Source organism: Hyla sarda, chromosome 11 (assembly GCF_029499605.1).
Source record: "Hyla sarda isolate aHylSar1 chromosome 11, aHylSar1.hap1, whole genome shotgun sequence".
Classification (NCBI taxonomy): Eukaryota; Metazoa; Chordata; class Amphibia; order Anura; family Hylidae; genus Hyla; species Hyla sarda.
This window is the reverse complement of record NC_079199.1, coordinates 86,585,822-86,612,022: the sequence shown is the minus strand read 5'-3', so window position 1 is coordinate 86,612,022 and position 26,201 is coordinate 86,585,822. Positions and strand designations below refer to the sequence as shown.

Genomic DNA, 26,201 nt, shown 5'->3' with positions numbered 1-26,201 from the left:
TTTAAAAAGTTTGAGGACCCCTGGACTAGACTCTAGTGGATTTACCCTTCAGACAAGGCCATAGAAAGATTATAAAGAGCTCACCTCTAGCAAGAAGTCAGAGGCATCGTGAATGATCAGTACCAAGGTACCCACACGTATGTAATTGGCACACCACGAGAAGCTGATCAGTACAATAGTGGCCACATGGTGTATGATCTGCTCTTGAAAGTCCTGGATGTGCCAAAAGGGGAAAAAAAAATATATTAAAAAGTAACTCAAAACCTACATAAAGGACTGAGTAACTTAAACAGTGATCTTCAGTGCAGAGATTATAATTATTTTGCATCCAGAGCTGTACTCAAAATTCTGCTAGCTACCTGTTGACTGTCAAGCTTTAGGACACATATGTCACCGCTGTGCCAGCAGAATTTTTAAGTGTACCTGTCGGCAACAAAACTTTTTATATAATGTAGATAATACCATTATATGTATATTTGCAATATGCATTGGTTAACCCCTTAAGGACCAAGGGCGTACAGGTACGCCCTTGGACCCGCTCTCCTGATATAACGCGGGGTTACACAGTAACCCCGCGTCATATGACGGCGGGCCCGGCGTCATAGTGAAGCCGGGACCCGCCTCTAATAGCGCGCAGTGCCGATCGCGGCACCGCGCGCTATTAACCCTTTAGCCGCGCGCTCAGAGCTGAGCCGCGCGGCTAAAAGTGAAACCGAAAGTGGCCGGCTAGCTCAGTCGGGCTGTTCGGTATAGCCGCGGCTAATCGCGGCATCCCGAACAGCTGACAGGACAGCGGGAGGGCCCCTACCTGCCTCCTCGCTGTCCGATCGCCGAATGACTGCTCAGTGCCTGAGATCCAGGCATGAGCAGTCATGCGGCAGAATCGTTGATCACTGGTTTCTTATGAGAAACCAGTGATCAATAATGAAGATCAGTGTGTGCAGTGTTATAGGTCCCTATGGGATAACAATGATCAGTGTGTGCAGTGTTATAGGTCCCTATGGGACCTATAACACTGCAAAAAAAAAGTGAAAAAAAATAAGTGAATAAAGATCATTTAACTCCTCCCCTATTAAAAGTTTGAATCACCCCCCTTTTCCAATAAAAAAAAAAAAAAACAGTGTAAATAAAAAGAAAAATGAACATATATGGTATCACCGCGTGCGGAAATGTCCGAATTATAAAAATATATAATTAATTAAACCGCTCGGTCAATGGCGTGCGCGCACGCAAAAAAATTCCAAAGTCCAAAATAGTGCATTTTTGGTCACTTTTTATATCATTTAAAAATGAATCAATAATCAATAAGTCCTATCAATGCAAAAATTGTACTGTTAAAAACTTCAGATCACGGCGCAAAAAAGGAGCCCTCATACCGCCCCATACACGGAAAAATAAAAAAGTTATAGGGGTCAGAAGATGACAATTTTAAACGTATAAATTTTCCTGCATGTAGTTATGATTTTTTCCAGAAGTCCGAAAAAATCAAACCTGTATAAGTAGGGTATCATTTTAATCGTATGGACCTACAGAATAAAGATAAGGTGTCATTTTTACCGAAAAATGTACTACGTAGAAACGGAAGCCCCCAAAATTTACAAAACTGCGTTTTTTCTTCAATTTTGTCGCACAATGATTTTTTTTTCCGTTTCACCGTAGATTTTTGGGCAAAATGACTGACGTCATTACAAATTAGAATTGGTGGCGCAAAAAATAAGCCATCATATGGATTTTTAGGTGCAAAATTGAAAGAGTTATGATTTTTTAAAGGCAAGGAGCAAAAAACGAAAATGCAAAAACGGAAAAACCCCCGGTCCTTAAGGGGTTAAAATATGTGTATATTTTTGGGTGAAAAAGTGCTATCCCTGCAGCTATTGTCTGTGTGTCTCTATGAGGAGTCCAAATACAGGAAGTGAGGGTGGGACAAGGAGGGCTCTGTGCAGGCTCCTGGCTTGTCAATCATCCTGATGTTTGAGCCGGGAGCCCCGCTTGCCCTCCGTGCGCAGAGCCCCTCTTGCCCTCAGTGCGCAGAGCCCCGCTTGCCCTCAGCGCGCAGAGCCCTGTTTGTCCACCCACACTTCCTGTATTTGGACTCCTCATGGAGACACACAGGCAATAGCTGCAGGAACAACAATATATATATTTTTTTAACCAATCTATATTACAAATATACATATAATTGTATTATCTACAGTATATAAAAAGTTTTTGTTGATGACAGGTACACTTTAAATGCAGCCTCCAAAAAGGAGAAGTATCAGTACCCACCTTCCGCTTGACGTCAAATGCCACTCTGAAGAGTAGAGACCAGTAGAATCCCAGTGAAATCATATAATACCAATACTGGGACGGCAGCATAGTCTGAAGGAGAAGCGAGGAAGAGATGTAATCAGTACATGATAGCCCCTATATTCTCTCTTTTGGTACAATTTTCACTGGGAATCCACACCACATATCAACAGGGTATACACATTGATCTTGTGCACTGATGTTGTGTTTTTAAAGAAACCTGTTGCATACCCCCCCCCCCCCCCCCAAAAGGTTGGCCTTTTTATTAATTATCTTTGGGGTGCCCTGGTCACACACCATTACAGTTTCTTGATCTGTTTTTCCTTTCCCGAGATATGTGGGATTATAGTTTGACAATTCGGGGAATCAGATTAATTTTCATTTTCAAATCGTAGGGGAGTTGGCCACAGGTCCTCTTTTATAGGAGAAGCATGGTCGCAGCCTTAGAGGTGCTTTATAAGGGGTATTCCGGCTTTAGACATCTTATCTCCTATCCAAAGGATAGGGGGATAAGATGTCTGACTGCAGGGGTCCCGCAATCTCCATCCAGCACCCGGCATTCTGTGCCGGGCGCTGCTGCTCCAGAGAAGTCACACCACGCCCCCTCCATTCACATCACGACCCTCCCATAGACATAAATGGAGGGGGTGTGATGTGACGTCGTGAGGGGCCGTGGTGTGACTTCTCTGGAGCAGCGCCCGGCGCAGAATGGCGGGTGCTGCACAGAGATCCCGGGGGTCTCAGCGGCAGGACCCCTGCGATTAGACATCTTATCCCCTATCCCTTTAAAGTAATTTGTTTGACTATAGTTTTAGAATGATATCTATTTGTGTTATATAAAAGGCACCTGGCTGATTCTTGTCACATCCCTTGGGCTGCTGTATGATTGTGTATATACTGAACCCATTCACTATTTGGGAATTACCTGTTTAGGAAATTCTTTCCAAACCTCTCGGAGATCATGAAACCAGGGTTTCTGCATAAAAAAATAAAATACAAAAAATAAAAACAATTATACATGTCACACATAACATCATGAGCAGATTATACCTAATTCTATCTCCACGTAGAAACAGAATGTGTCGGCAGAGAAGAACAATTCAGCCCATCTAGTCTGCCCATACATGTTTAAACTCCTTCACTGTATTTGCAGCGACCATCTCTGCAGGAAGGCTATTTCATGCATCCACTACTCTCTCAATAAAGTAATACTTCCTGATATTACTGCAGAAACATTTGCCCCTCTAATATAAAACTGTCCTCTTGTGGTAGTTTTTCCATCTTTTGAATATAGTCTTTTCCTTTACTGTGTTGATTCCCTTTATGTATTTAAAAGTCTCTATCATATCCCTTCTGTCTCTTCTTTCTTCTTTACATGTTAAGGTCCTTTAACCTTTCCTGATAAGTTTTGTCCTGCAACCAATGTACTAGTTTAGTATCTTCTCTGTACCTTCTCCATAATATCTATATCCTTCTGGAGATACGGCCTCCAGTACTGCGCACAATACTCTGAGGTGTCACCTGTGCTTTGTACAACGGCATGGGCACTTCCCTCTTTACTGCTAATACCTCTCCCTATACACCCATGAGCACTTCCCTCATTCTACTGCTTATACCTCTCTCCCTATACACCCATGAGCACTTCCCTCTTTACTGATAATACCTCTCCCTATACACCCATGAGCACTTCCCTCATTCTACTGCTTATACCTCTCTCCCTATACACCCATGAACACTTCCCTCTCTACTTCTAATACCTCTCCCTATACACCCAAGCATTCTGATAGCATTTCCTGCTGCTCTATTACATTACATGGCATTAAAGCAAACATGTTGTACTCTAAAACTGCTACAATCTGGAAATGCTTTATTATCAAAGCTCATAAAAGGACTACTTACGTCCATAAGGACTGCCAGCCCACCAATGAATGCAAGAAGATAGTAGGCGAACCTCCAACTGAAAGAAAAGCAGACGTCTGATTGGCTAACACCATAACTAACGCAGTAAATCACTTAAAAAGGGGAAACCTACTTTTTTCTATGGTCTGACAAAAATCGGCAATATATTCCCCACAATACATCTGGGGATTGCCATACTTGGGTACCACCCAAGACTTTTTTTTTTTTAAGTGACCAGCAAAGTGGAACCGGACCTTTTGCTATAGGAGTTACAGCGTATTTCAACATATCTTGTCTGCTAGAGGCAATTTATGTAATAACCCTGTATAAAGTTATAGGGTGAGCTATAGAATAGTAATTATCATTATTTAGTGCAATCACTTCTCGTACCTGGCTTCCCGGAACTTCTTTTGTAAACTTGGCCTGTCCTGGTTTCTCCTCCGCCGAAACCATCTTTCCACCTGGCGAACTGTAAACTTACTTGCCCTAGACATGCTCTCTAGGTCACCCTGTCGGGAGATTTACAACAATGGCGTTATAGAATTATTGTACTGTACAAATGCAACAAAACCCTATACATTTTCGGAGATATCATTCACAACTTCCTATGACAACAATTCCTGTCTGGGCTTCACTGAGGTCACAGGGAATCTTGTGGCGCCACCTCACACTGACATTCATACATTATTTGTCACTGCTAAAGCCACAATGGATGCGCTGATTTAACGCCACATAAAGGCCCTATGATTAACAGAGCACAACACTCGAGGTGTCTTTATGGGGAAAAGTAAAACTGGGTCTAGAAATTTCAGCCAACATCTTTACACAGTAAGAAAAAAAGAAATTATTCCTACCGCTAATTCATTTTCATTTGTATTAATCCTTTATAATGACCCCATGTAAGGACGATGCTCCCACATCAATGTAACGACAGGAAACAGAGGTTGAGAAGAACCCCCTCCGCATCACCCTCAGTGCTTACCGTCACAGGGAGTTAAATATAAATCTATCACCAATTTATAGTCAGGGAATATATGGTGGTGCCGTCATGAAGGACTGGTGGAAACCTACCCCAGCATCCCCGGTCATGATGGCACCATGTAAGGATCCATACTAGAAAAGTAGCTCAGGGTGGGATTACTGCTTATGTCTTTATGTTCTAAAGGAGCGGAGACATCCAATCTGTGGTGACCGGCAAACTTATGTAGAGAAGACCAAATGGTCAGACCATAAGGAGGATACTGCCTTAGTAAAATGAGCTTTATTCTTCAGAGGACAACCCTTTCCTTTATCCAGCCAGCTACAGAATCTTTTGAGGCTTTTTTGCCTCAGTTTTTTGCCTTCAAACTGTAAAGATTTGGGATATTAAGGTACTAAAAGGATTTCACGTCTAGAGTGTGGAGTTTTACTTGTTTCTCGTTTTAAGGCTTTTGGGAGAAAGGAGGAGGCTTGGTTACTGTGAACTTAATTCTGGACTGTCTCAGAATAATTTTTTTCCATTTGAAATCTTGAAAAATTGGAGTCCTAACAGAGAGAGCCTGGATTTCTCCTATCCTATGTGCAGTGGCTATGACCTACTCACTTCCCTAAGGACTTGAGACTGCCGCCAATTGACAATATTTTGTTGACAGATATCGATATATCCTTGACAGGATCATGGACTGTAGGGTTCTGTTAGGGGCTTGACTCTAAGCTACTGCTTAGATCATTAGGTCAAACTTCATGCACAAATGGATGGCGGGGTGTTTTTTTTTTTTTTTTTTAACTATCAACTATTTTTACTAGTTATTTTTTTTATTTGGCTCTAGAAGCCTTAAAAAGGGGTACTCCGCTGCTCAGCGTTTGGAACAAATGGTTCCAAACGCTGGAGCCGGGAGCTCATAGCCCCGCCCCCTCATACTGTCTCGCCCCACCACCTCAACCCAAGTCTATGGGAGGGGCTATGACGTCACGAGCTCCCGTCACCGGCTCAAGCGCTTGGAACAGTTTGTTCCAAACGCTGAGCAGCGAAGTACCCCTTTGATGTCTGTGACTAGACCTGGAACACTGAGTATCTGGACTAGGTCAGGTTTCTCCATATTTATACACCAGTCCAACTGTTAGAGGAGACAGAGTTTGGAATAAGAAATGGCCTTGAATTCCTAGTTTCCCGGGGTGGTCAATCATTTCAATCACAATCGCGAGGGGCATAGAAAATTCAGAAGGGAAGACCCTAGAAGTGGTAGTGGAAGATTTTCCCCTTTATTTTTATGTCAAATTTACTCATCTTACACACACATAAGAAAAGGGTCAACAATATGACAGCAGAATGGGACGGAGGCAGGAATATACCGGTTTATGTATGCCGACTTCTGCCTCCATTGAGCAGGTGCATTAAGCAATGGTAATTATGTACAGTCTGGAACTAAACCACCGATCCGGGGGAGTTATACCCATTTATAATCAGGTTCACCCGCACTATAACCCTGTGTATTGGATTTGGTGCAGGTAATCAAGGTGTCAGATTCGCTTTACCCCATTTCCAGTCCCTTCAGTGATGTGGGGGCATCCTTATTACTTGGTGCCGTTATGAAGGTGGATGCTGTGGAAAGTGTGGACATAAACCCAACTATACTGAACAGTCCTGAATTAGGGAAAAACTTAAATAGTATTTCCAAAAAAAGATGGATTTAGGTTAGGTTGTCCAGCCCAGTAACATGAAGACTTCTGGTGATGCCATGACCTCTGATGGGGACACAATCGTACCTGTTTGGGATGTTTAGAGCGGCTTTTATAAAATGTCTCCAACACTGGATTATGCACCGCTCGCAGCTTCACCTTGTCTTTAACACCCAGTACCTTGGCAAGCGGGGTGGCCACATGACTGCAAGACACATGACAGAAGAAAGGTCACATATAAACAACAGACAGGGTTATCTAAGACAATATCTGCATAGCGGATTGAGTGGGCCATGACAAGCCACCAGATGGTATTGCATTTATATACAGTCATGGCTGTAAATGTTGGCACCCCTGAAATTCTTCTAGAAAATGAAGCATTTTTCACAGAAAAGGATTGCAGTAACACATGTTTTGCTATACACCTGTATATTCCCTTTGTGTGTATTAGAACTAAACCAAAAAACGGAGGAAAAAAAAGCTAATTGTACAGAATGTTACACTAAACTCCAAAAATGGTCTGGACAAAATTATTGGCACCCTTAACTTAAAATTTGGTTGGGCACCCTTTGGAAGAAATAACTGAAATCAGTTGCTTCCTATAACAATCAATAAGCTTCTTACACCTTTTCCCAACAGCAATTTTAAGATCTCTCCACAGGTGTTCAATGGGATTTAGATCTGGACTCATTGCTGCCACTTCAGAACTCTCCAGCACTTTGTTGCCATCCATTTCTGGGAGCTTTTTGACATATGTTTTGGGTCATTGTCCTGCTGGAAGACCCAAGATCTCGCAAACCCAGCTTTCTAACACTGGGCTTCACAGTGCGACCCAAAATCTGATGGTAATCCTTCATGATGCCTTGCACACATTCAAGGCACCCAGGGCCAGAGGCAGCCAATCCACCCCAAAATATCATTAAACCTCCACCATATTTCACTGTAGGTACTGTGTTCTTTTCTTTTTAGGCCTCATTCAATTTGTGGTAAAAAGTAGAATGATGCGTTTTACCAAAAAGCTCTATCTTGGTCTCATCTGTCCACAAGATGTTTTCCCAGAAGGATTTTGGCTTACTCAAGTTCATTTTGGCAAAATGTAGTCTTGCTTTTTGTCAGCAGTGGGGTCCTCCTGGGTCTCCTGCCATAGTATTTCATTGCATTTAAATGTTGACAGATCATGCTGATGCTCCCTAAGCCTGCAGGATGAATATCTTGAATATCTTTGGAACTTGTGTGGGGCTGCTTATCCACCATCCGAACTTTCATCAATTTTTCTCTTCCGTCCACGCCCAGGGAGATTAGCTACAGTGCCATGGGTTGCAAATTTCTTGACAATGTTGCACATTGTGAACAAAGGCAAATCTAGATCTCTCGAGATGGACTTGTAACCTTGAGATGGTTGATATTTTTCAAAACATTTTGTCCTCAAGTCCTCAGACAGTTCTCTTCTCCTCTTTCTGTTGTCCATGCTTAGTGTGGCACACACAGACACACAATGCAAAGGCTAAGTGAACTTCTTTCCATTTCAGGTGTGATTTTTAATATTGCCCACACCTGCTACTTGCCCCAGGTGACTTTAAAGGAGCATCAATCTTATTTTTCCACAATTTTGAAAGGGTGCCAATAATTTTGTCCAGACCATTTTTTCCTCCCTTTTTTTTTTGTTAAGTTCCAATACACACAACGGGAATAAACGTGTATAGAAAGACATGTGTTCCTGCAATCCTTTTCTGTGAGAAATACTTCTTTTTCTTGAAAAATTTCAGGGCCATGACTGTAGAACAGGGCCATCTGAAGATTTATAATAGGTACCAATTTACTTACATTTCATAGATGTACCGTACTATAAGGAAGAGAAAAGCAAGTGGGAGGGAGATGTACAGGTCAGAAGCTTTGGCGTATACACGACCATCCTGGTCTTCAAGGTCGGCCCAGGTCAGGTTCACAGGAAGCCAGAGCCTGTGCCACCAGAAGTAGTCGTAAGCAGTCTGCAGCATCCTGCGGGGAAGAGACACAGACATTAATAAAAGCCATAAGAACCACAAATTGTTATTTGCATCTTCAAATGATCTTTCGATTTGCATTATTAAAAACAGATAACTCCATTCTGGTGTAAAATGATGGTGTCCAAGGAGATTCTTAGTCAGCCATATGAAGGCTCTAGAATGGGGTAAAATAAGGTCAATAAGAATGAAACAGCACCACTCTTGCTCATCTGTTTGGAGAAAGAAGACCGATACTGGCGCCTAGTGCATTACCCTTGGTAGGAGGAGCAGTAGGTCAGGGGATTGGCCCAGGGACCATATAGATGGCTGCTCACCTTAGGTACGATATAAACAAGCCTATCACCCCAGTGAAAATGGGGGTACTAGTAGAGATGTAGCCGCTGCTTGCCTCTAGGGTTGCAGGGTCCGGCAGTGATGCTGGCCTGGATGCAGAGAAGGAGAAACCGGAGAAAAAAAAAAAACCTTTGGTGATGGCGCTGCGGCTCCCTCAAATGAAGAGGATGACAAGGAAATATATTTAAAAGGAAGGAGGGCACCTCCCGAAACGCGTCATCACCTGTTTTTTAATTTTCTATTCAATAAAGGTGGCTCCACTGTGAACCTTTTAAATATATTAACTTGTCCATCCTCTTCATTTGAGGGAGCCGCAGCACCATCACCAAAGGTTTTTTTTCTCTGGTTTCTCCTTCACTCTTGCTCATGGGCTATGTCAGGTACTGCAGCTTGGCCAAAATTACTCAAATGTGTATTGATATTTTATTAAGTGGTGGCATATCCTGCCACCAACCTTTGGCTCCCACCAGGGTGACCATGTAGGTTTTCAGCAGGATTGGCTAGTCAGATCGGCAAACTAAGGGGGCCTTGTACAGTTAAAGGGGTACTTCCCTGGCCGGCATTCAGAACTATATGTTCTGAACGCTGTTTTCGCGCTGCAAGGGTCGACCACGCCCGTGACTTCATGGTCACGCCCCCTCAATGCAAGTCTATGGGAGGGGGCGTGACTGAAAAAAATACTGTGTAGAAACGGAAGCCCCACAAAATGATTTTTCTTTGCGTTCCGCTGTAGATTTTGTGGGTAAAATAACTGATGTCATTACAAAGTAGAATTGGTGGCGCCAAAAATACGCCATAATATGGATCTTTCGAAAATTCGTGCAAAATTGAAAGTATTATGATTTTTTTAAAAAGGAGGAAAGAACGAAAGTGCAAAAATGGAAAAAAAAAAAACCGGGTCCTTAAGGGGTTAATGGAACAGAGCTGCAATACAACACAACCTGAGGAGAGGTGTGGTGCTTTTTTGTTGTTGTAACTTATCAGGTGTTTTTTGAATCCTATATAACCCCTTTAATACATTAACCCAGCAAACTAATGCAATCATTGTCGTAAGTATAAGACAATCCACACTCAACATGGGATCTTATAAAAACGTTTATGTTCTGCATTTGCCTTGTGTGACCGAAGCCTAAGAATCCATTGTGCCCCGGTATAGAGCACGGCCGGTGTCTTTTTGTGTTTATGGTTGACACCCTTAGAAAGCGTTGGCTGGCAGCCACTGGAGAGATGTCTGCACATGTACTAGTGACCCGACAGGTTGGATATTGGAAGACGGAAGAATCAATTTTTGGAGAGGTCTTCATCGGTAAATCTATGCAAATTCTCCGGCAATTGTATAAGTAGGATCAGAGAGGCCTCAACAAGAATGGATCACTGCAAAAACAAATCTGCTTTCTAGGGATGTGACTCCTGTGTAAAGACTGGAATTAAAGTGGTATTCCCATTTATAACACATACATTTATGACAGGGCCCATGTCTCAAACAGCCACTAGAGGCCGCCACCACCATCCTTATTATTACTAAGAGATAGATAGATGATAGATAGATAGATAGATATTATATATACACACACACAAATTTAGAAATGGAGCAGCACAACCAATACAGAGGAGATAGATGTGGGTGCCAGCGGTCCGTTGTCCCAGATGACGGGCCAAAAATAGACAGCAACTAAAGAAGTAACTAAAGAACCACAGCACTCCAAAGAAAGGTGCAAAAAAGTGATTGATTTATTAGCCTGGCGGCATAGCGACGTTTCGGCTGCCCACTTGCAGCCTTTCTCAAGCTCAGCAACAGTGAAACTGACAAAGTATTTATACATAGTTGTACAGTAGTGTAAATAGTTAAATAGAATTAATTAACAATATTAACAAAATTCATTACATTACAAAGTGCATAAGGGTCATAAACATATATAAAAAAAAAAAAACATGTTTATATAAAGTGCATAGATTAGTGAAATGCCCCGATTTAAGGTGCCATATATATTACATAAAAAAAATGATTAGTGAATAAGCAGTTATAATGAGGTAGGCGGAACATACGTGTAATCTTTGCGGGAAGGACAGGTTACTGTAATGGCGTGTGATGCCGCTGTTTGTTCCCCGGCGTGCACGCCGTTCTGTGCGTCAGTGCGCAGGGGTGTGGAAATTTAAAAAAAAAATACTTGTCCGAGGGACTAAAGCGGAACACAATCTACTTGTCCCTCAAGAAAATCCACTTGTCCTGGTAGATAAAATAATTTTCACCAAAATAGTCTGATCTCCCCCCCCCCCACTAGACCACCAGGGATGGATATAAGATCCTTTAGACACTGCTGACAGCGGTGATCTAATGGTTTAATAGGTGATCGCAGTATGTCAGGCTATTAGCGGCCGGAGAGCTGTAGATCCTCTTACATCCGAGCCCAGAAAAGTCTAGATATAACTTTTTGATCACCTTATAAAAAATTTCTCATATGAAGTGACCAAAAATGAACAATTCTGGACTATTATTTACATTTACACCGTTCACCATACGGTTTAATTAACATTATATTTTAATAGTCTGGACATTTCCACATGCAGCGATACCACTTATGTTTATTTTTGTACATTATTTTTATTTAAAGAAAATTGGAAACTTTTATTAGGAAAGGGGCTTATTCACATGTATACGCACTTTTTAAAATATTTTAATCACTTTTTTTCAGTCTCAATAGGGACTTGTGTTACTGGGGGGGGGGGGGGGGGGGGTTCTGCTTCTCCAGTTTATATGGTGCATTTTGTGTCAGAAAATGCTGGAAGTTGCATTTAGTTACTAGATAACTACAACACCCAGCATGCCCTGATACAGCCTATAGCTCTGCAGCTGACCCGAACCAAAACTACAACTCCCAGCATGTTACACTTTATAGTTCTACAGTTTAGGTTATGGTCCAACATTGCTGGGAGTTGTAGTTTTGGTTCGGGGGTGTTTGTGTGCATCCGTGGGGCTCTTGGTTGCCGGGTGAGTATGAAGGGGGCGGGATTCTGGGGGTGCAATTTAGTGCGGGGGCCACTAAAAATAAATAAAATTAGATGGCACAACTGCCCTAATTCCTGACGTGACAGTCCGCTCCTATACAAAACATTCATGCATACACATATACATACACCAGCCACTGCCCCCATATCATACATATACACCCCCCCCGCCACTGCCCCCCCCCCCACATCATACATTACATACACACATACACTCACACCATACATACACACCATACATATACACCATACATATGCACACATCATACATACACCTGCCGCTGCCCACCCCACATCATATATTACATACACAGACATTACACTTAGACATTATACACACATTATACATTATAACACATCATATAATGTATTGAACTGGCTTAATGTAGAGATGGTACAAGGTAAGTTAAGTAAAGTAAATGTAAGCAAATCTCCAGGGCCGGATGGATTGCACCCAAGAGTTCTTAGAGAGGTAGGTTCAGTAATATCTGTACCCCTGTTCATGATATTTAGAGATTCTCTGGTGTCTGGTATTGTGCCAAGGGACTGGCACAAGGCAAATGTGGTGCCAATCTTCAAGAAGGGCTCTAGGTCTTCGCCAGGCAATTATAGACCGGTAAGTCTAACGTGCATTGTGGGTAAATTGTTTGAAGGACTTATAAGGGATTACATACAGGAATACATAGGGGATAATAGTATTATAAGTGATAGCCAGCATGGGTTTACTAAGGATAGAAGTTGTCAAACCAATCTAATTTGCTTTTATGAAGAGGTGAGTAGAAGCCTTGACAGAGGAATGGCTGTGGATATAGCGTTTCTGGATTTTGCCAAAGCGTTTGATACTGTCCCTCACAGACGTCTGACAGGTAAGTTAAGGTCTTTGGGTTTGGAAACTTTAGTTTGTAACTGGATTGAACACTGGCTCATGGATCGTACCCAGAGAGTGGTGGTCAATGATTCGTACTCTGATTGGTCCCCGGTAATTAGTGGTGCACCCCAAGGTTCAGTACTGGGCCCGCTGTTTAATTTATTTATCAATGATATAGAGGATGGTATTAACAGCTCTGTTTCTATCTTTGCAGATGACACCAAGCTTTGTAGCACGGTACAGTCTATAGAGGATGTGCATAGGTTACAAGATGACTTGGATAGACTAAGTGTCTGGGCATCCACTTGGCAAATGAGGTTCAATGTGGATAAATGTAAAGTTATGCATCTGGGTACTAATAACCTGCATGTGTCGTATGTCTTAGGGGGGATTAAACTGGCAGAGTCACTGGTAGAGAAGGATCTGGGTGTACTTGTAGATCACAGACTACAAAATAACATGCAATGTCAGGCTGCTGCTTCCAAAGCCGGCAGGATATTGTCATGTATCAAAAGAGGCATGGACTCAAGGGACAGGGACATAATACTCCCCCTTTATAAAGCATTGGTACGGCCTCACCTGGAATATGGTGTTCAGTTTTGGTCACCTGTCCATAAAAGGGACACGGAACATTTAGCTATGAGGAGCGATTAAAGGAGTTACAATTGTTTAGTCTTGAGAAGAGACGTTTAAGGGGGGATATGATAAACGTATATAAGTATATTAATGGCCCATACAAAAAATATGGAGAAAAACTGTTCCAGGTTAAACCCCCCCAAAGGACGAGGGGGCACTCCCTCCATCTGGAGAAGAAAAGGTTTAGTCTAAAGGGGCGGCACGCCTTCTTTACCGTGAGGACTGTGAATTTATGGAACGGTCTACCTCAGGAACTGGTCACAGCAGGAACAATTAACAGCTTTAAAACAGGGTTAGATACATTCCTGGAACAAAATAACATTAAAGCTTATGCAGAATTATAAAACTACATCCCTTTCCCTTATCCCCTTACACCCTTCCCTTCAATCCCCTGGTTGGACTTGATGGACGTATGTCCATGGCATGCTGGGAGTTGTAGTTTTGCAACAGCTGGAGGCACCCTGGTTGGGAAACACTGATATACACCATACATATGCACACATCATACATACACCTGCCGCTGCCCCCCATCATACATTACATACACACATCACACATACACTCACACCATACATATACAACCACCCTTCCTGTCGCCTGTATTCTCTGCCTCCTCACCTGATCCGCCATGAGTGGACATCAGAGCTGTAGTCCCGGCCGGTGTGAGGTGAGATTTCCGTCCTCTCCTCTCTCCCCTCCCCCCTGATCTGTGTTTTCCCCGTGCAAACTAGCAACCTCCCCGTGGTGGATTAGGTCCTGTCTAGACAGATCAGGGGAGGGGTAGAGCTATGTGCGGGGGATGGAGCTGTGCACGGAGCTGTCTACATCCTCTCTCTCACCCTGCTGTGTCTTCTGAGCTCCGTCCATCCTCCGGGAGGGGAGATAAGGGGTCTCTGCAGTCAGCTGGAGGCCGCCCCCCCCCTCCATACACTGAGCGCCAGTGTGAGGTGGAGACTTCCATCGGCTCCTGCGCCTCACACCGACATTAAAGAAAAATAAGGGGGAAGTCTGTCTGTCCCTGCCCGATACAGGGCTAAATCTATAAACAATTCACCTGCCCGGCGCCCAAAACTACTTGTCCCGGGCGTCGGGCTATAGGATTTCCACATCCCTGGTGCGTCTGACTGTGTCAGTAATGCTGACATGAGATATTAAGTCACACTGTTTTTTGGAGTGCTGCGCCTGTCTCTGGTTTCTATCTATGAATGGACTTTGATCAAGTCTTTTTTTAGACGCTGGCACCATCACTGTGGGAATGGTTGGTGAGATTAACTTCCTGTTTGTGGCACATTAGTATAAGTGAGTGGGAAACTTTACAAGATGGGTGGTGACCATGGCGGCCATTTTGAAGTCGGCCATTTTGAATCCAATTTTTTTTTTTTTTTTTTTTTTTTTTTTTTAGGTGACAAACTTATTGGGAATTCACAAGAAAAACAATGATGTGCTTGGTTTTAACGTAACTTTATTCTTTCATGAGTTATTTACAAGTTTACTGACCACTTATAAAATGTGTTCAATGTGCTGCCCATTGTGTTGGATTGTCAATGCAACCCTCTTCTCTATATACTGCTATATACTACTATATACACCGCAGGAGAAATGCTAGCACAGGCTTCCAGTATCCGTATACACTGCTATATACTACTATATACACCGCAGGAGAAATGCTAGCACAGGCTTCCAGTATCCGTATACACTGCTATATACTACTATATACACCGCAGGAGAAATGCTAGCACAGGCTTCCAGTATCCGTATACACTGCTATATACTACTATATACACCGCAGGAGAAATGCTAGCACAGGCTTCCAGTATCCGTAGTTTCAGGTGCTGCACATCTCGTATCTTCACAGCATAGACAATTGCCTTCAGATGACCCCAAAGATAAAAGTCTAAGGGGGTCAGATCGGGAGACCCCTGGGGCCATTCAACTGGCCCACGACGACCAATCCACTTTCCAGGAAACTGTTCATCTAGGAATGCTCGGACCTGAAACCCATAATGTGGTGGTCACCATCTTGCTGGAAAAACTTAGGGAACGTGCCACCTTCAGTGCATAAAGAGGGAAACACATCATCATGTAGCAATTTTGCATATCCAGTGGCCTTGCGGTTTCCATTGATGAAGAATGGCCCCACTATCTTTGTACCCCATATACCACACCATACCATCAATTTTTGTGTTCCAACAGTCTTGGAGGGATCTATCCAATGTGGGTTAGTGTCAGACCAATAGCGGTGATTTTGTTTGTTAACTTCACCATTCACATAAAAGTTTCCTCATCACTGAACAAAATCTTCTGCGTAAACTGAGGGTCCTGTTCCAATGTTTGTTTTTCCCATTCGGCAGCACCTGAAACTACGGATACTGGAAGCCTGTGCTAGCATTTCTCCTGCAGTGTATATAGTAGTATATAGCAGGGTATACGGATACTGGAAGCCTGTGCTAGCATTTCTCCTGCGGTGTATATAGTAGTATATAGCAGTGTATACGGATACTGGAAGCCTGTGCTAGCATTTCTCCTGCGGTGTATATAGTAGTATATAGCAGTGTATACGGATACTGGAAGCCTGTGCTAGCATTTCTCCTGCGGTGTATATAGTAGTATATAGCAGTGTATACGGATACTGGAAGCCTGTGCTAGCATTTCTCCTGCGGTGTATATAGTAGTATATAGTAGTGTATACGGATACTGGAAGCCTGTGCTAGCATTTCTCCTGCGGTGTATATAGTAGTATATAGCAGTATATACGGATACTGGAAGCCTGTGCTAGCATTTCTCCTGCAGTGTATATAGTAGTATATAGCAGTGTATACGGATACTGGAAGCCTGTGCTAGCATTTCTCCTGCGGTGTATATAGTAGTATATAGCAGTATATACGGATACTGGAAGCCTGTGCTAGCATTTCTCCTGCAGTGTATATAGTAGTATATAGCAGTGTATACGGATACTGGAAGCCTGTGCTAGCATTTCTCCTCCGGTGTATATAGTAGTATATATCAGTGTATACGGATACTGGAAGCCTGTGCTAGCATTTCTCCTGCGGTGTATATAGTAGTATATATCAGTGTATACGGATACTGGAAGCCTGTGCTAGCATTTCTCCTGCGGTGTTGCTATCAGTGTGTGAAGAGTGGGAGAAGAGGGTTGCATTGACAATCCAACACATTGAACACATTTTATAAGTGGTCAGAAACTTGTAAATATCACATGAAAGAATAAAGTTACATTAAAACCAAGCACATCATTGTTTTTCTTGTGAAATTTCCAATAGGTTTGATGTGTCACATGACCCTCTTCCTATTGAAAAAACAAAAGTTGGATTCAAAATGTCTGACTTCAAAATGGCCACCATGGTCACCACCCATCTTGAAAAGCCCCCCCCCCCCCCCCAAAGGCTGTCCGGGCATGCTGGGAGTTGTAGTTTTGCAACAGCTGGAGGCACACTGGTTGGGAAACAATGCTCTTACAGGGTCTTTATGGAATTATTATTTTTTAGTTTTTTTGCACTTAATGTAACTTAGCAATTCTGCTGTCTCTTTAATGCAAATAACATAACAGGCGCAGGGTGTTACCTAGACCTAGCCCCACCAAAGCTAAGAAAATAGATTGGAATGGGTTAAACACCGAGCAGGAAAGTAAGAATCCCTTCTCGGCCTTTTGGCTAAGATCAAGTGTAGAATCTGTTCTTAGCAGTGGTTTAGTCTTTGCCATTGATGTAGGATGGGTGCTGCATGGAGGGGGCAGGTGTACCGGGGCGTATCGGGACTGGTGCCGCATAACCAGCTACCCTGATGTGACCTGTTTCCTCCGGGTCTCGCCATGAGGTTGGGGGGTGTAGAGCTGAGGTACTCTTGTGCCTCGGGGAGTGGTGACCCTGAGGTGCCGAAACTCACCTGGTGTTATAGCTCACTGAGTGAACGCACTGCACCATATACTCTTCACCTTTGGCACTCACCCTTGGTATCCCGGTCTTCTGGCTAGGATCAGGGAAATTTTTATAGATCCGGCCGGACGACCGGGCAGTATATCTGCACTCACTTATTTTTGTATGTCACTGTGCCACGTTGCGTGTTTTGTTTGTAAACAGGATTTGTCAGGGTTCGGTAGCCCTTCTGGGTGTCCCTCCTGGCGGTCTAGGGGAGGTGTGTGTGGCCATTTGGTTCCTCACCTCCCTGCAACCCCTGGGAATCTTGGCTTCGGTCAAGATGCCATCAGTATACGGCTCCTCGGCTGATACCTTGGTTAACGCCTAGGTTGAAGCCAGGTGCATTTGTGGCCCCTTAGTAGCTTCGGCAAAAAGGGGCTTCGAACCTGGATCCTTGCAGGTGCCTTTTAGCCCCTAGATGAAAGGTAGGTTAGTTGGGGGGCCTCTCTCCTGTAGGAAAAGGGCTTAGCGATAGACCGCATCCTTTGTGAGTGTTTTTTTAGTGGGACACGTTTGCACTTTTTCTTGCACTTTGGGTGATATAGAGCACTTGCCTCGCCTCTTAAAGAAAAAAAAAAGGTAAGGAAGAATCCCTGTAGCTCAGGACACTGGATTAGCTTATCGGGGTTATCCAGGATAGCTCAGTGGTCTGCATAATGTGGACCTCGCAGTTCCAAAATGTCAAGCCAAAGGCAGGCTGGGAGTTGTAGTTTGGCAACATCTGGGGGTCCCCTGACAGCTCAATTTGTGTGATATTGCAGCTCAGTCCAATTTAAATAAATATGGCAGAGTTGTAATACCACACACCACCTGAGGACAGGTGTGGCACAGTTTTGGGGGTTTCTTTTGGACTGAAGCAGCTATGTTTTTTCTAACCTTGGATATCCCCTTTAACAGCAAGGCCTTAAAGGGGTATTTCAGTGGAAATATTATTATTTATTTATTTTTTTTTATCAACTGGTGCCAGAAAGTTAAACAGATTTGTAAATTACTTGTATTTAAAAATCTTAATCCTTCCAGTACTTATCAGCTGCTGTATGCTCCAGAGGAATCAATTTTCTTTTTAAAATTTCTTTTCTGTCTGACCACAGTGCTCTCTGCTGACACCTGTCTGTCTCGGGAACTGTCCAGAGCAGGAGCAAATCCCCATAGCAAACCTCTCATGCTCTGGACACTTCATGACATGGACAGAGGTGTCAGCAGAGAGCCATGTGGTCAGACAGAAAGGAAATCCAAACAGAAAAACTTCCTGTGGTGCATTCAGCAACTAATAAGTACTGGAAGGATTAAGATTTTTAAAATAGAAGTAATTTACAAATCTGTTTAACGTTCTGGCACCAGCTGATTCAACCCCTTAACAATGCATGACGTATATTTACGTCCCCGCATCACATCGCGTCGGTCCCAGCGCTCATCAACGGCCGGGACCCGCGGCTAATACCACACATCGCCGATCGCGGCAATGTGCAGTATTAACCCTTTAGAAGCAGCGGTCAAAGCTGACCGCCGCTTCTAAAGAGAAAGTGAAACTATACCGGCTAGTCAGTCGGGCTGTTCGGGACCGCCGCGGTGAAATCGCAGCATCCCGAACAGCTTACAGGACACTGGGAGGGCCCTTACCTGCCTCATCAGTGTCCGATCGACGAATGACTGCTCCGTGCCTGAGATCCAGGCAGGAGCAGTCAAGCACCGATAACACTGATCACAGGCGTGTTAATACACGCCAATGATCAGCATAGGAGGAGATCAGTGTGTGCAGTGTTATAGGTGTTAATAAAGGTCATTTAACCCCTTCCCTAATATAAGTTTGAATCACCCCCCTTTTCCTATAAAAAAAATTAAATAAAACAGTGTAAATAAAAAAATAAAACAAACATATGTGGTATCGCTGCGTACGTAAATGTCCGAACTATAAAAATATATCATTAATTAAACCGCATGGTCAATGGCGTATGCGTAAAAAAATTCAAAAGTCCAGAAAAAGCGTATTTTTGGTCACTTTTTATACCATGAAAAAATGAATAAAAAGTGATCAAAAAGTCCGAGCAAAACAAAAATCGTACCGAAAAAATTCAGATCACGGCGCAAAAAGCGAGTCCTCAAACCGCCCTGTACATGGAAAAATAAAGTTATAGGGGTCAGAAGATGACAATTTTAAACGTATACATTTTCCTGCATGTAGTTATGATTTTTTCCAGAAGTACGACAAAATCAAACCTATATAAGTAGGGTATCATTTTAACCGTATGGACCTACAGAATAATGATAAGGTGTCATTTTTACAGAAATATGCACTGCGTAGAAACGGAAGCCCCCAAAAGTTACAAAATTGCGTTTTTTCTTCGATTTTGTCGCACAATGATTTTTTTTTTCCTTTTAGTCGTGAATTTTTGGGTAAATTACTAATATCACTGCAAAGTAGAATTGGTGATGCAAAACATAAGCCATAATATGGATTTTTAGGTGGGAAATTGAAAGGGTTATGATTTTTAAAAGGTAAGGAGGAAAAAACCAAAGTGCAAAAACTGAAAAACCCGGAGTCCTTAAGGGGTTAAAGAAAGAAAAAAATATATATATATTGTTTCACCAGAGTACCCTTTTAATGGGAAAGCTGAGAAGATGGAGCTGAGCCTCATGAGAAGACGTGTTAGGAGCGCAGAGAAGTTCGTTGCTGGCTATAGATGTTACCTGGAGATTTTCAGCACAACAACGCCACCAAATCACATGCTCAACGCTTAAGACTCCGCTGTGTAACCTTATATGTGTCTCACGCATTAGCAAACATATACGTTGCGAGAAGATTTGCTGGGCCTGAGTGTTGCCATACAGCTGGCTCTGTGTTCTGAAGAGGGAGTGTATTGTGGGATAAACGGTTACCTGGTGACAATGGCTCCGGGGCCCCAACCCGTAATTGTGCGAGTGACCTATTCATCTCTACTAAATGTATCCAGTTCTAAGTGACAACCACTTAAGGCCCCCATGACAATGCATATAGGGTTGTCACCATGGACCCTATAGTTCTAGTTACCACCTCCCGCCCTTTAGCTTAGACTGAAATTAACCCCTTCAGGATGCAGCCATTTTCTGCACATCTGACCACTGTCCCTTTAAGCATCAATAACTGGGATGCTTTAACCTTTCATTCTGATTCAGAGATTGTTTTTTCGTGACATATTCTACTTTAACATGGTGGTAAATTTTCATCGTTACTTGCATCCTTCCTTGTGAAAAATCCCAAAATTTCATGTAAATTTAGAAAATTTAGCATTTTTCTAACTTTGAAGCTCTCTGCTTGTAAGGAAAATGGATATTCCAAATAAATTCTATATTGATTTACAAATACAATATGTCTACTTTATGATGACATCATAAAGTTGATAGGTTTTTACTTTTTGAAGACATTATAGGGCTTCGAAAGTATAGAAGCAATTTTCAAAATTTTCACAAAAATTTCAATATCTTAATCTTCAGGGACCAGTTATGTTTGAAGTGGATTTGAGGGGCCTTTCTGTGAGAAATACCCCATAAATGACCCCATTATAGAAACTGCACCGCTCAAAGTATTCAATATGACATTCAGAAAGTTTGTTAACTCTTTAGGTGTTTCACAAGAATAAAAGCAAAGTGGAGGAGAAAAAGCAAAATCTGCATTTTTTACACTAACATGTTCTTGTAGCCCCATGTTTAAAAGTGGTATAAGGAGAAAAGGCCCCCCAAAATTTGTAGCCCAATTTCTCTCGAGTATGGAAATACCTCATATGTTGACTGACAGTGCTCTGCGGGCTCACAACATGGCTCAAGAGGGAAAGAGCAACTGTGGGATTTTTGAAAGAATTTTGCTGTCATGGTTTTTGGAGGCCACGTTGCATTTAAGAAGTCCCCAGGGAGCCAGAACAGCAATAAAAACCCCACAGGGCATACTATTTTGGAAACTACACCCCTCAAGGAACGTAACAAGGGGTATAGTGAGCCATAACACCTCACAGGTGTTTGACGACTTTGCGTTGAAGTTGGACATGAAAAAGGAAAATTCGATTTTTAACACTAAAATTATGGAGTTACCCCACATTTTTTATTTTCTCAAGGGGTAATAGGAGAAAATGGACCCTAAAATTTGAAGCCCAATTTCTCCCAATTAAGAAAACGTCCCATATTTGGACGTTAAGTGCTCTGCTTGCGCACTACAGGTCTCAGAACAGAAGGAGCGCCATTGGACTTTTGGAGAGAGAATTTTGCAGAAATTGAAGTCGGGGGCCATGTGCATTTACAAACCTCCCATGGAGCCAGAACAGCAGAACCCCCCCCCCCCCCCCCCAATGTGACAACATTTTGGAAACAGTGTTACAGTGAGTACTTACAACTCACAGGTTTTTTTTGAACAGTGGGCCGTAAAAGTGAAAAATTTTATTTTCACACTATATTGATTATGTTACCCCAAAGGTTTCATTTTCACATGGGGTAATAGGGCAAAAGGCCCCCAAAATAAGTAGTGCAATTTCGCAGGAGAAAATACCCCATATGTGGATGTAAAGTGCTCTGCAGGTGCACTGCAATGCTCAGAATAGAAGGAGTGTCATTTGGCTTTTGGAGTGAAAAGTTTGTTGGAATTGAAGTCGGGGGCCTTATGCATTTACAAAGCCCCCATTGTGCAAGAACAGCAGTAACCCCTGTGACACCATATAAGAAACTACACCCCTCAAGGAACGTAACAAGGGTTATAGTGAGTACTTACACCTCACATGTTTTTTCAACAGTGGGCCGTAAAAGTGAAAGCATTTTTAACACTGAATTGCTGGTATTAACCCAAAATTTTTTTAGTTTCACAAGTAGTAAGAGAGAAAAAAAGCTCCACAAAATTTGTAGCCCAATTTCTCCAGAATAAGGAAATGTGCAAAACAGGGCTTAGGAGTGAGACCGGACCGATGAGATTTGAGGCCTGCAATGGTTGAGGTTCTGACATTAAAAGGAGAACTCCGGAATATAAAAATTGTCCCCCATACTGACGGCAGTAAAAAAAATAAAGATGTACATACCTTCCTCTGCTCCCCCGGAGCCTTCGGTAACCGGCTCCGGCCTCCGCCGTGATCCACTTCCTGGTTGTCGTTGGTCGGAGAGTCTTACTGCGCTCAGCCAATCACCAGCCGCAGCGAAGTCCGACTCGGCCGGCGATAGGCTGAGTGGCAGGGTGATGTTTTCGGCCCCGGCCGCAGGTGTCGGTGTAGTGAAGAATTTTGTGCCCTGAAGCGTTCTCACACTGCCGCTCAGCCTATCGCCAGCCGAGTCGGACTTCGCTGCGGCTGGTGATTGGCTGAGCGCAGTATGATTCATCCGACCACCGGCAACCAGGAAGTGGATCGCGGAGGAGACCGGAGCCGATTACCGGAGGCCCCAGGGGAGCGGAGGAAGGTATGTACATCTTTATTTTTTTTTTTACTGTCAGCACTATGGGCGACAATTTTTATATTCCTTTAAATAAAAAAATTTAAAAAACGACAGCAAGTGACCTCAATTTTTAAACTACACCCCTCAAAGAAGGTAACAAGAGGTACAGTGAGTACTTACACCTGACAGTTTTTTTTTTTAAAAGTGGGCCATAAATAGAAAAAATTTTTTTTTTTTTTTTTTTTTTTTTTTAACACTACAATGCTGGGGTTACCCAATTTTTTTTACATTTGCACAAGGGGTAATGGGAGAAATTGGGTTACAAATTTTGGAGGGCTTTTTCCCCTGACTATGGAAATACAACCATATATGGGGTAACGTGCTGGGCGGGCGCACAACAAGGCTCAGAAGTCAGAGGTCTGTTTGCATTTGAGGCCTATGGCAGAGCAGTAGCTGACGGTTACATACATTCAGAAGAAGATACAAAAATGAAACACCCACATGTGACACCATTACAGAAAGTACCCCCCCTGAGGAATGGATATAGGGGTAAAGAGGACATTTTGAATGCATGGGTGTTTCCTAAATTTATTTTCCAGGAATGGATGAAGAGTAGCTTTTGAAAATTGCAATTTTCATCCTGTACTCTGCTTCATCATTCTGTGAACAACTAACATGTGACTCCGAATTGTCGCCTGGAAATACGACAGAGCTCATGAGCGAGAACGCTTCGCATTTGAGGCCGATGTTTCTTATGGACCTAACAATTACATACATTCAGAGGAAAATACAAGAAAGGAACACCCACATGTGAGCCTATTGCAAACCCTAGGGAAGGTGTATAGGGGTGAAGTGGAGAATTGGAACAGACGAGTGTTCCCTAAATTTATTTTCCAGGAATGGATGAAGTGTACTATTTTTAATACTGATATGCCAATTCCCAGAATGATGACCCAGAGTATAGCCGAAAGTAAGAATTAAGCCCGCCTCAAACCTTATGCTCTGAATCATCTTTCTGGGAATGTGATGTGTCTGGCCGTCCCTAACCGGTTACAGTACCAAAAAAAAAAAAAAAAGTTATACATTGCAACCTGTACCATGTAGACCATTACAACTTTTTTGTACCATACCCGTGTTTTCCACATTGCATTATATGGCTTGAGGACTTGATCAGAAAGATCAACTCCCCCCCCATATACCGATTGTAGTCCAGAATACAAATCAGGCTTAAGGACCAGTCCCACGGTACATCGCACATGGACAGGAGTACTGCCGTTCCCATGAACTGTGGACAGCATAAGGACATCCCTCTTGTCCTTATATCTGACCAGCAACAGGTTTTCATGGGAAAGGGCACGGGACTCACCCCGGGGGATAGGAATTTGGAGGGGATAGGAAAGAGGGCCTCTTTGATTCTTCCGGACTGTCCCAAAAGCAAGCATGGATCTGGCAGCGAGGGATGTGAAGAGAGGGATACTAGTATAAATGTTATCCACGCAATGGGTCAAAAGGCCCCAAACGATTTTCCCGCTAAAACCCAGAGTGGGGGGACATTCTGGGGGGTTCAATACAGGAATCTCGTGCCTCAAACACCATAAAATTGCAAGCATATACATCTTCACGCCATACCGCGCTCGCTTGGTTGGGATGTATTGCCGGAAGTGGAGTCTCCCCTTAGAGCTGAAGAGAGACTCATCAATAGCGACCTCCCTTCCAGGGACATAGGCCTCCCAAAATTTGGCCCCGAATAGATTGATGACCGGCCTGATTTTATACAGCGGTAAAACGTGGGATAAGTTCAGGTGGGACATGCCACATTATCAGCATAATGCAAACATTACTCAATGGCCTTGAACCGGGGACATGCCATGGCCATATTGTAGAGTAGTGCCTGGTAAAGGACGTCCCCACTCCAATACTGCCTGACACTGGGTTTTTTGACCAGGCCCATATGCAGAAAGAGGCCCCAAAATGTCCTCATTTTGGCTGCATCGACTGGGAACCAGCCACCGGGCCTAGCCAAAAGTGAGCCTGGGTTTGGCTCAACCATCAGATTGACAAAGAAGTCACTGAAAAGAAAAAAAGAAAAAAATAAATAAAACTGAAATAGTCCATTTCAGTGAACCAGACGATGTCAATCTTGATTCCTGATTCGCCAACAAACTCAGGAATCACAGGCTTGTGGTCCGCTGGCTCAGTCCAGACAAGTTGTCCGGTACTGGGCACCAGTGAACTTGGCTGGGGTGCTTGACTAGTATGAGCACCAGGGGGACTCATACTAGCATGGGCCACAGGGTCAGGAGCAGAGGAGGTTTGCGGTCCCGCAGGGCGGCGCCTACGCCGCCTTGGTGGCTCATCATCAGAACTCTGTGGTGCTTTCAGTGTCGGAGGCAAGCATGGCCTATGCCTCCTCCACTGAAAACACCCTGCGGGCCATTTCCCTACTCTAATGGGGATGGGGGGGGGGGGGGTGTATTGTGTGGGGAAAACTTTGTGTATGTGCTGTGTGTGGTGAGAGACTACCTCCCTAACCTAACTAACTAAACCCACCCTAACAGAAAAAAATCTAAGCTAAAAAAAAAGGGAAAAAATAAAATACATAAAATAAATGGACATTTAGTGTAAGAAAATCCCTGCGTCCAAAAAAAGCGTGTACCTAATCAGTGGTGTTTAGCGCTTGGTGGCAGCAGGGGGTTTCCACCGGCATACCCCTTTAATGGGAAAACTGAGAAGATGGAGCTGAGCCTTAAGAGAAGTCATGAAACAGGGTACACAATGTATGAGGCCCATGGGGTTGGTAGGAGATTCAGAATATAATGTGAGCCCCCCCCCCCCCCCCCCCCGCACCCCCGCCATCCTTGTCAGCTTTCACATCACATAGCACATGTGTGGCAAGGACAGGAAACATTCCCTGCTCCATGTGGGAGGAAATATGTTAGACATTTGCCATATATGCCATTTCAGCATTAGTAGCCGCTTTGATGCTTGATCCGCAGTTTATTTTGGTAGGTTCCCCAGGCAATGGTAGGGGGTGATGTGTACGCCTCTTTTCTATCTGTAGTGGTAGACGGCGAATCTGGGCTCTGTGCTGAAGGTTCAACAGAGTTTAATGGGTTAATCATTAAATCCTAAAATGACGGCAATAAGCTACAGTGCACACAGGAGCGCAGACAGACAACACTGTTTACGGAA

At 43.3% G+C, this 26,201-nt stretch overlaps 1 protein-coding gene and 1 pseudogene across 2 annotated transcripts in view; one reads left to right on the top strand and one right to left on the bottom strand.

Moving 5' to 3' along the window:
* Window positions 1–26,201, bottom strand: part of CERS2 (ceramide synthase 2) — a 63,794-nt gene that overhangs the window by 5,367 nt on the left and 32,226 nt on the right. The window contains exons 1-8 of one of the 2 annotated variants that reach the window (XM_056545699.1): window positions 14,314–14,374; window positions 8,671–8,844; window positions 6,934–7,051; window positions 4,579–4,697; window positions 4,189–4,246; window positions 3,215–3,265; window positions 2,269–2,361; window positions 85–213 (exon numbers count right to left, since the gene is read on the bottom strand). In XM_056545699.1, the coding sequence (XP_056401674.1) occupies window positions 85–213; window positions 2,269–2,361; window positions 3,215–3,265; window positions 4,189–4,246; window positions 4,579–4,697; window positions 6,934–7,051; window positions 8,671–8,843 (741 nt within the window). In that variant the 5' untranslated portion in view covers window position 8,844; window positions 14,314–14,374. Of the gene's footprint in view, window positions 1–84; window positions 214–2,268; window positions 2,362–3,214; window positions 3,266–4,188; window positions 4,247–4,578; window positions 4,698–6,933; window positions 7,052–8,670; window positions 8,845–14,313; window positions 14,375–26,201 lie in introns of those variants that run through there. The other variant, XM_056545698.1, reaches the window with a different exon arrangement.
* Window positions 17,344–17,435, top strand: LOC130296067 (U2 spliceosomal RNA; annotated as a pseudogene).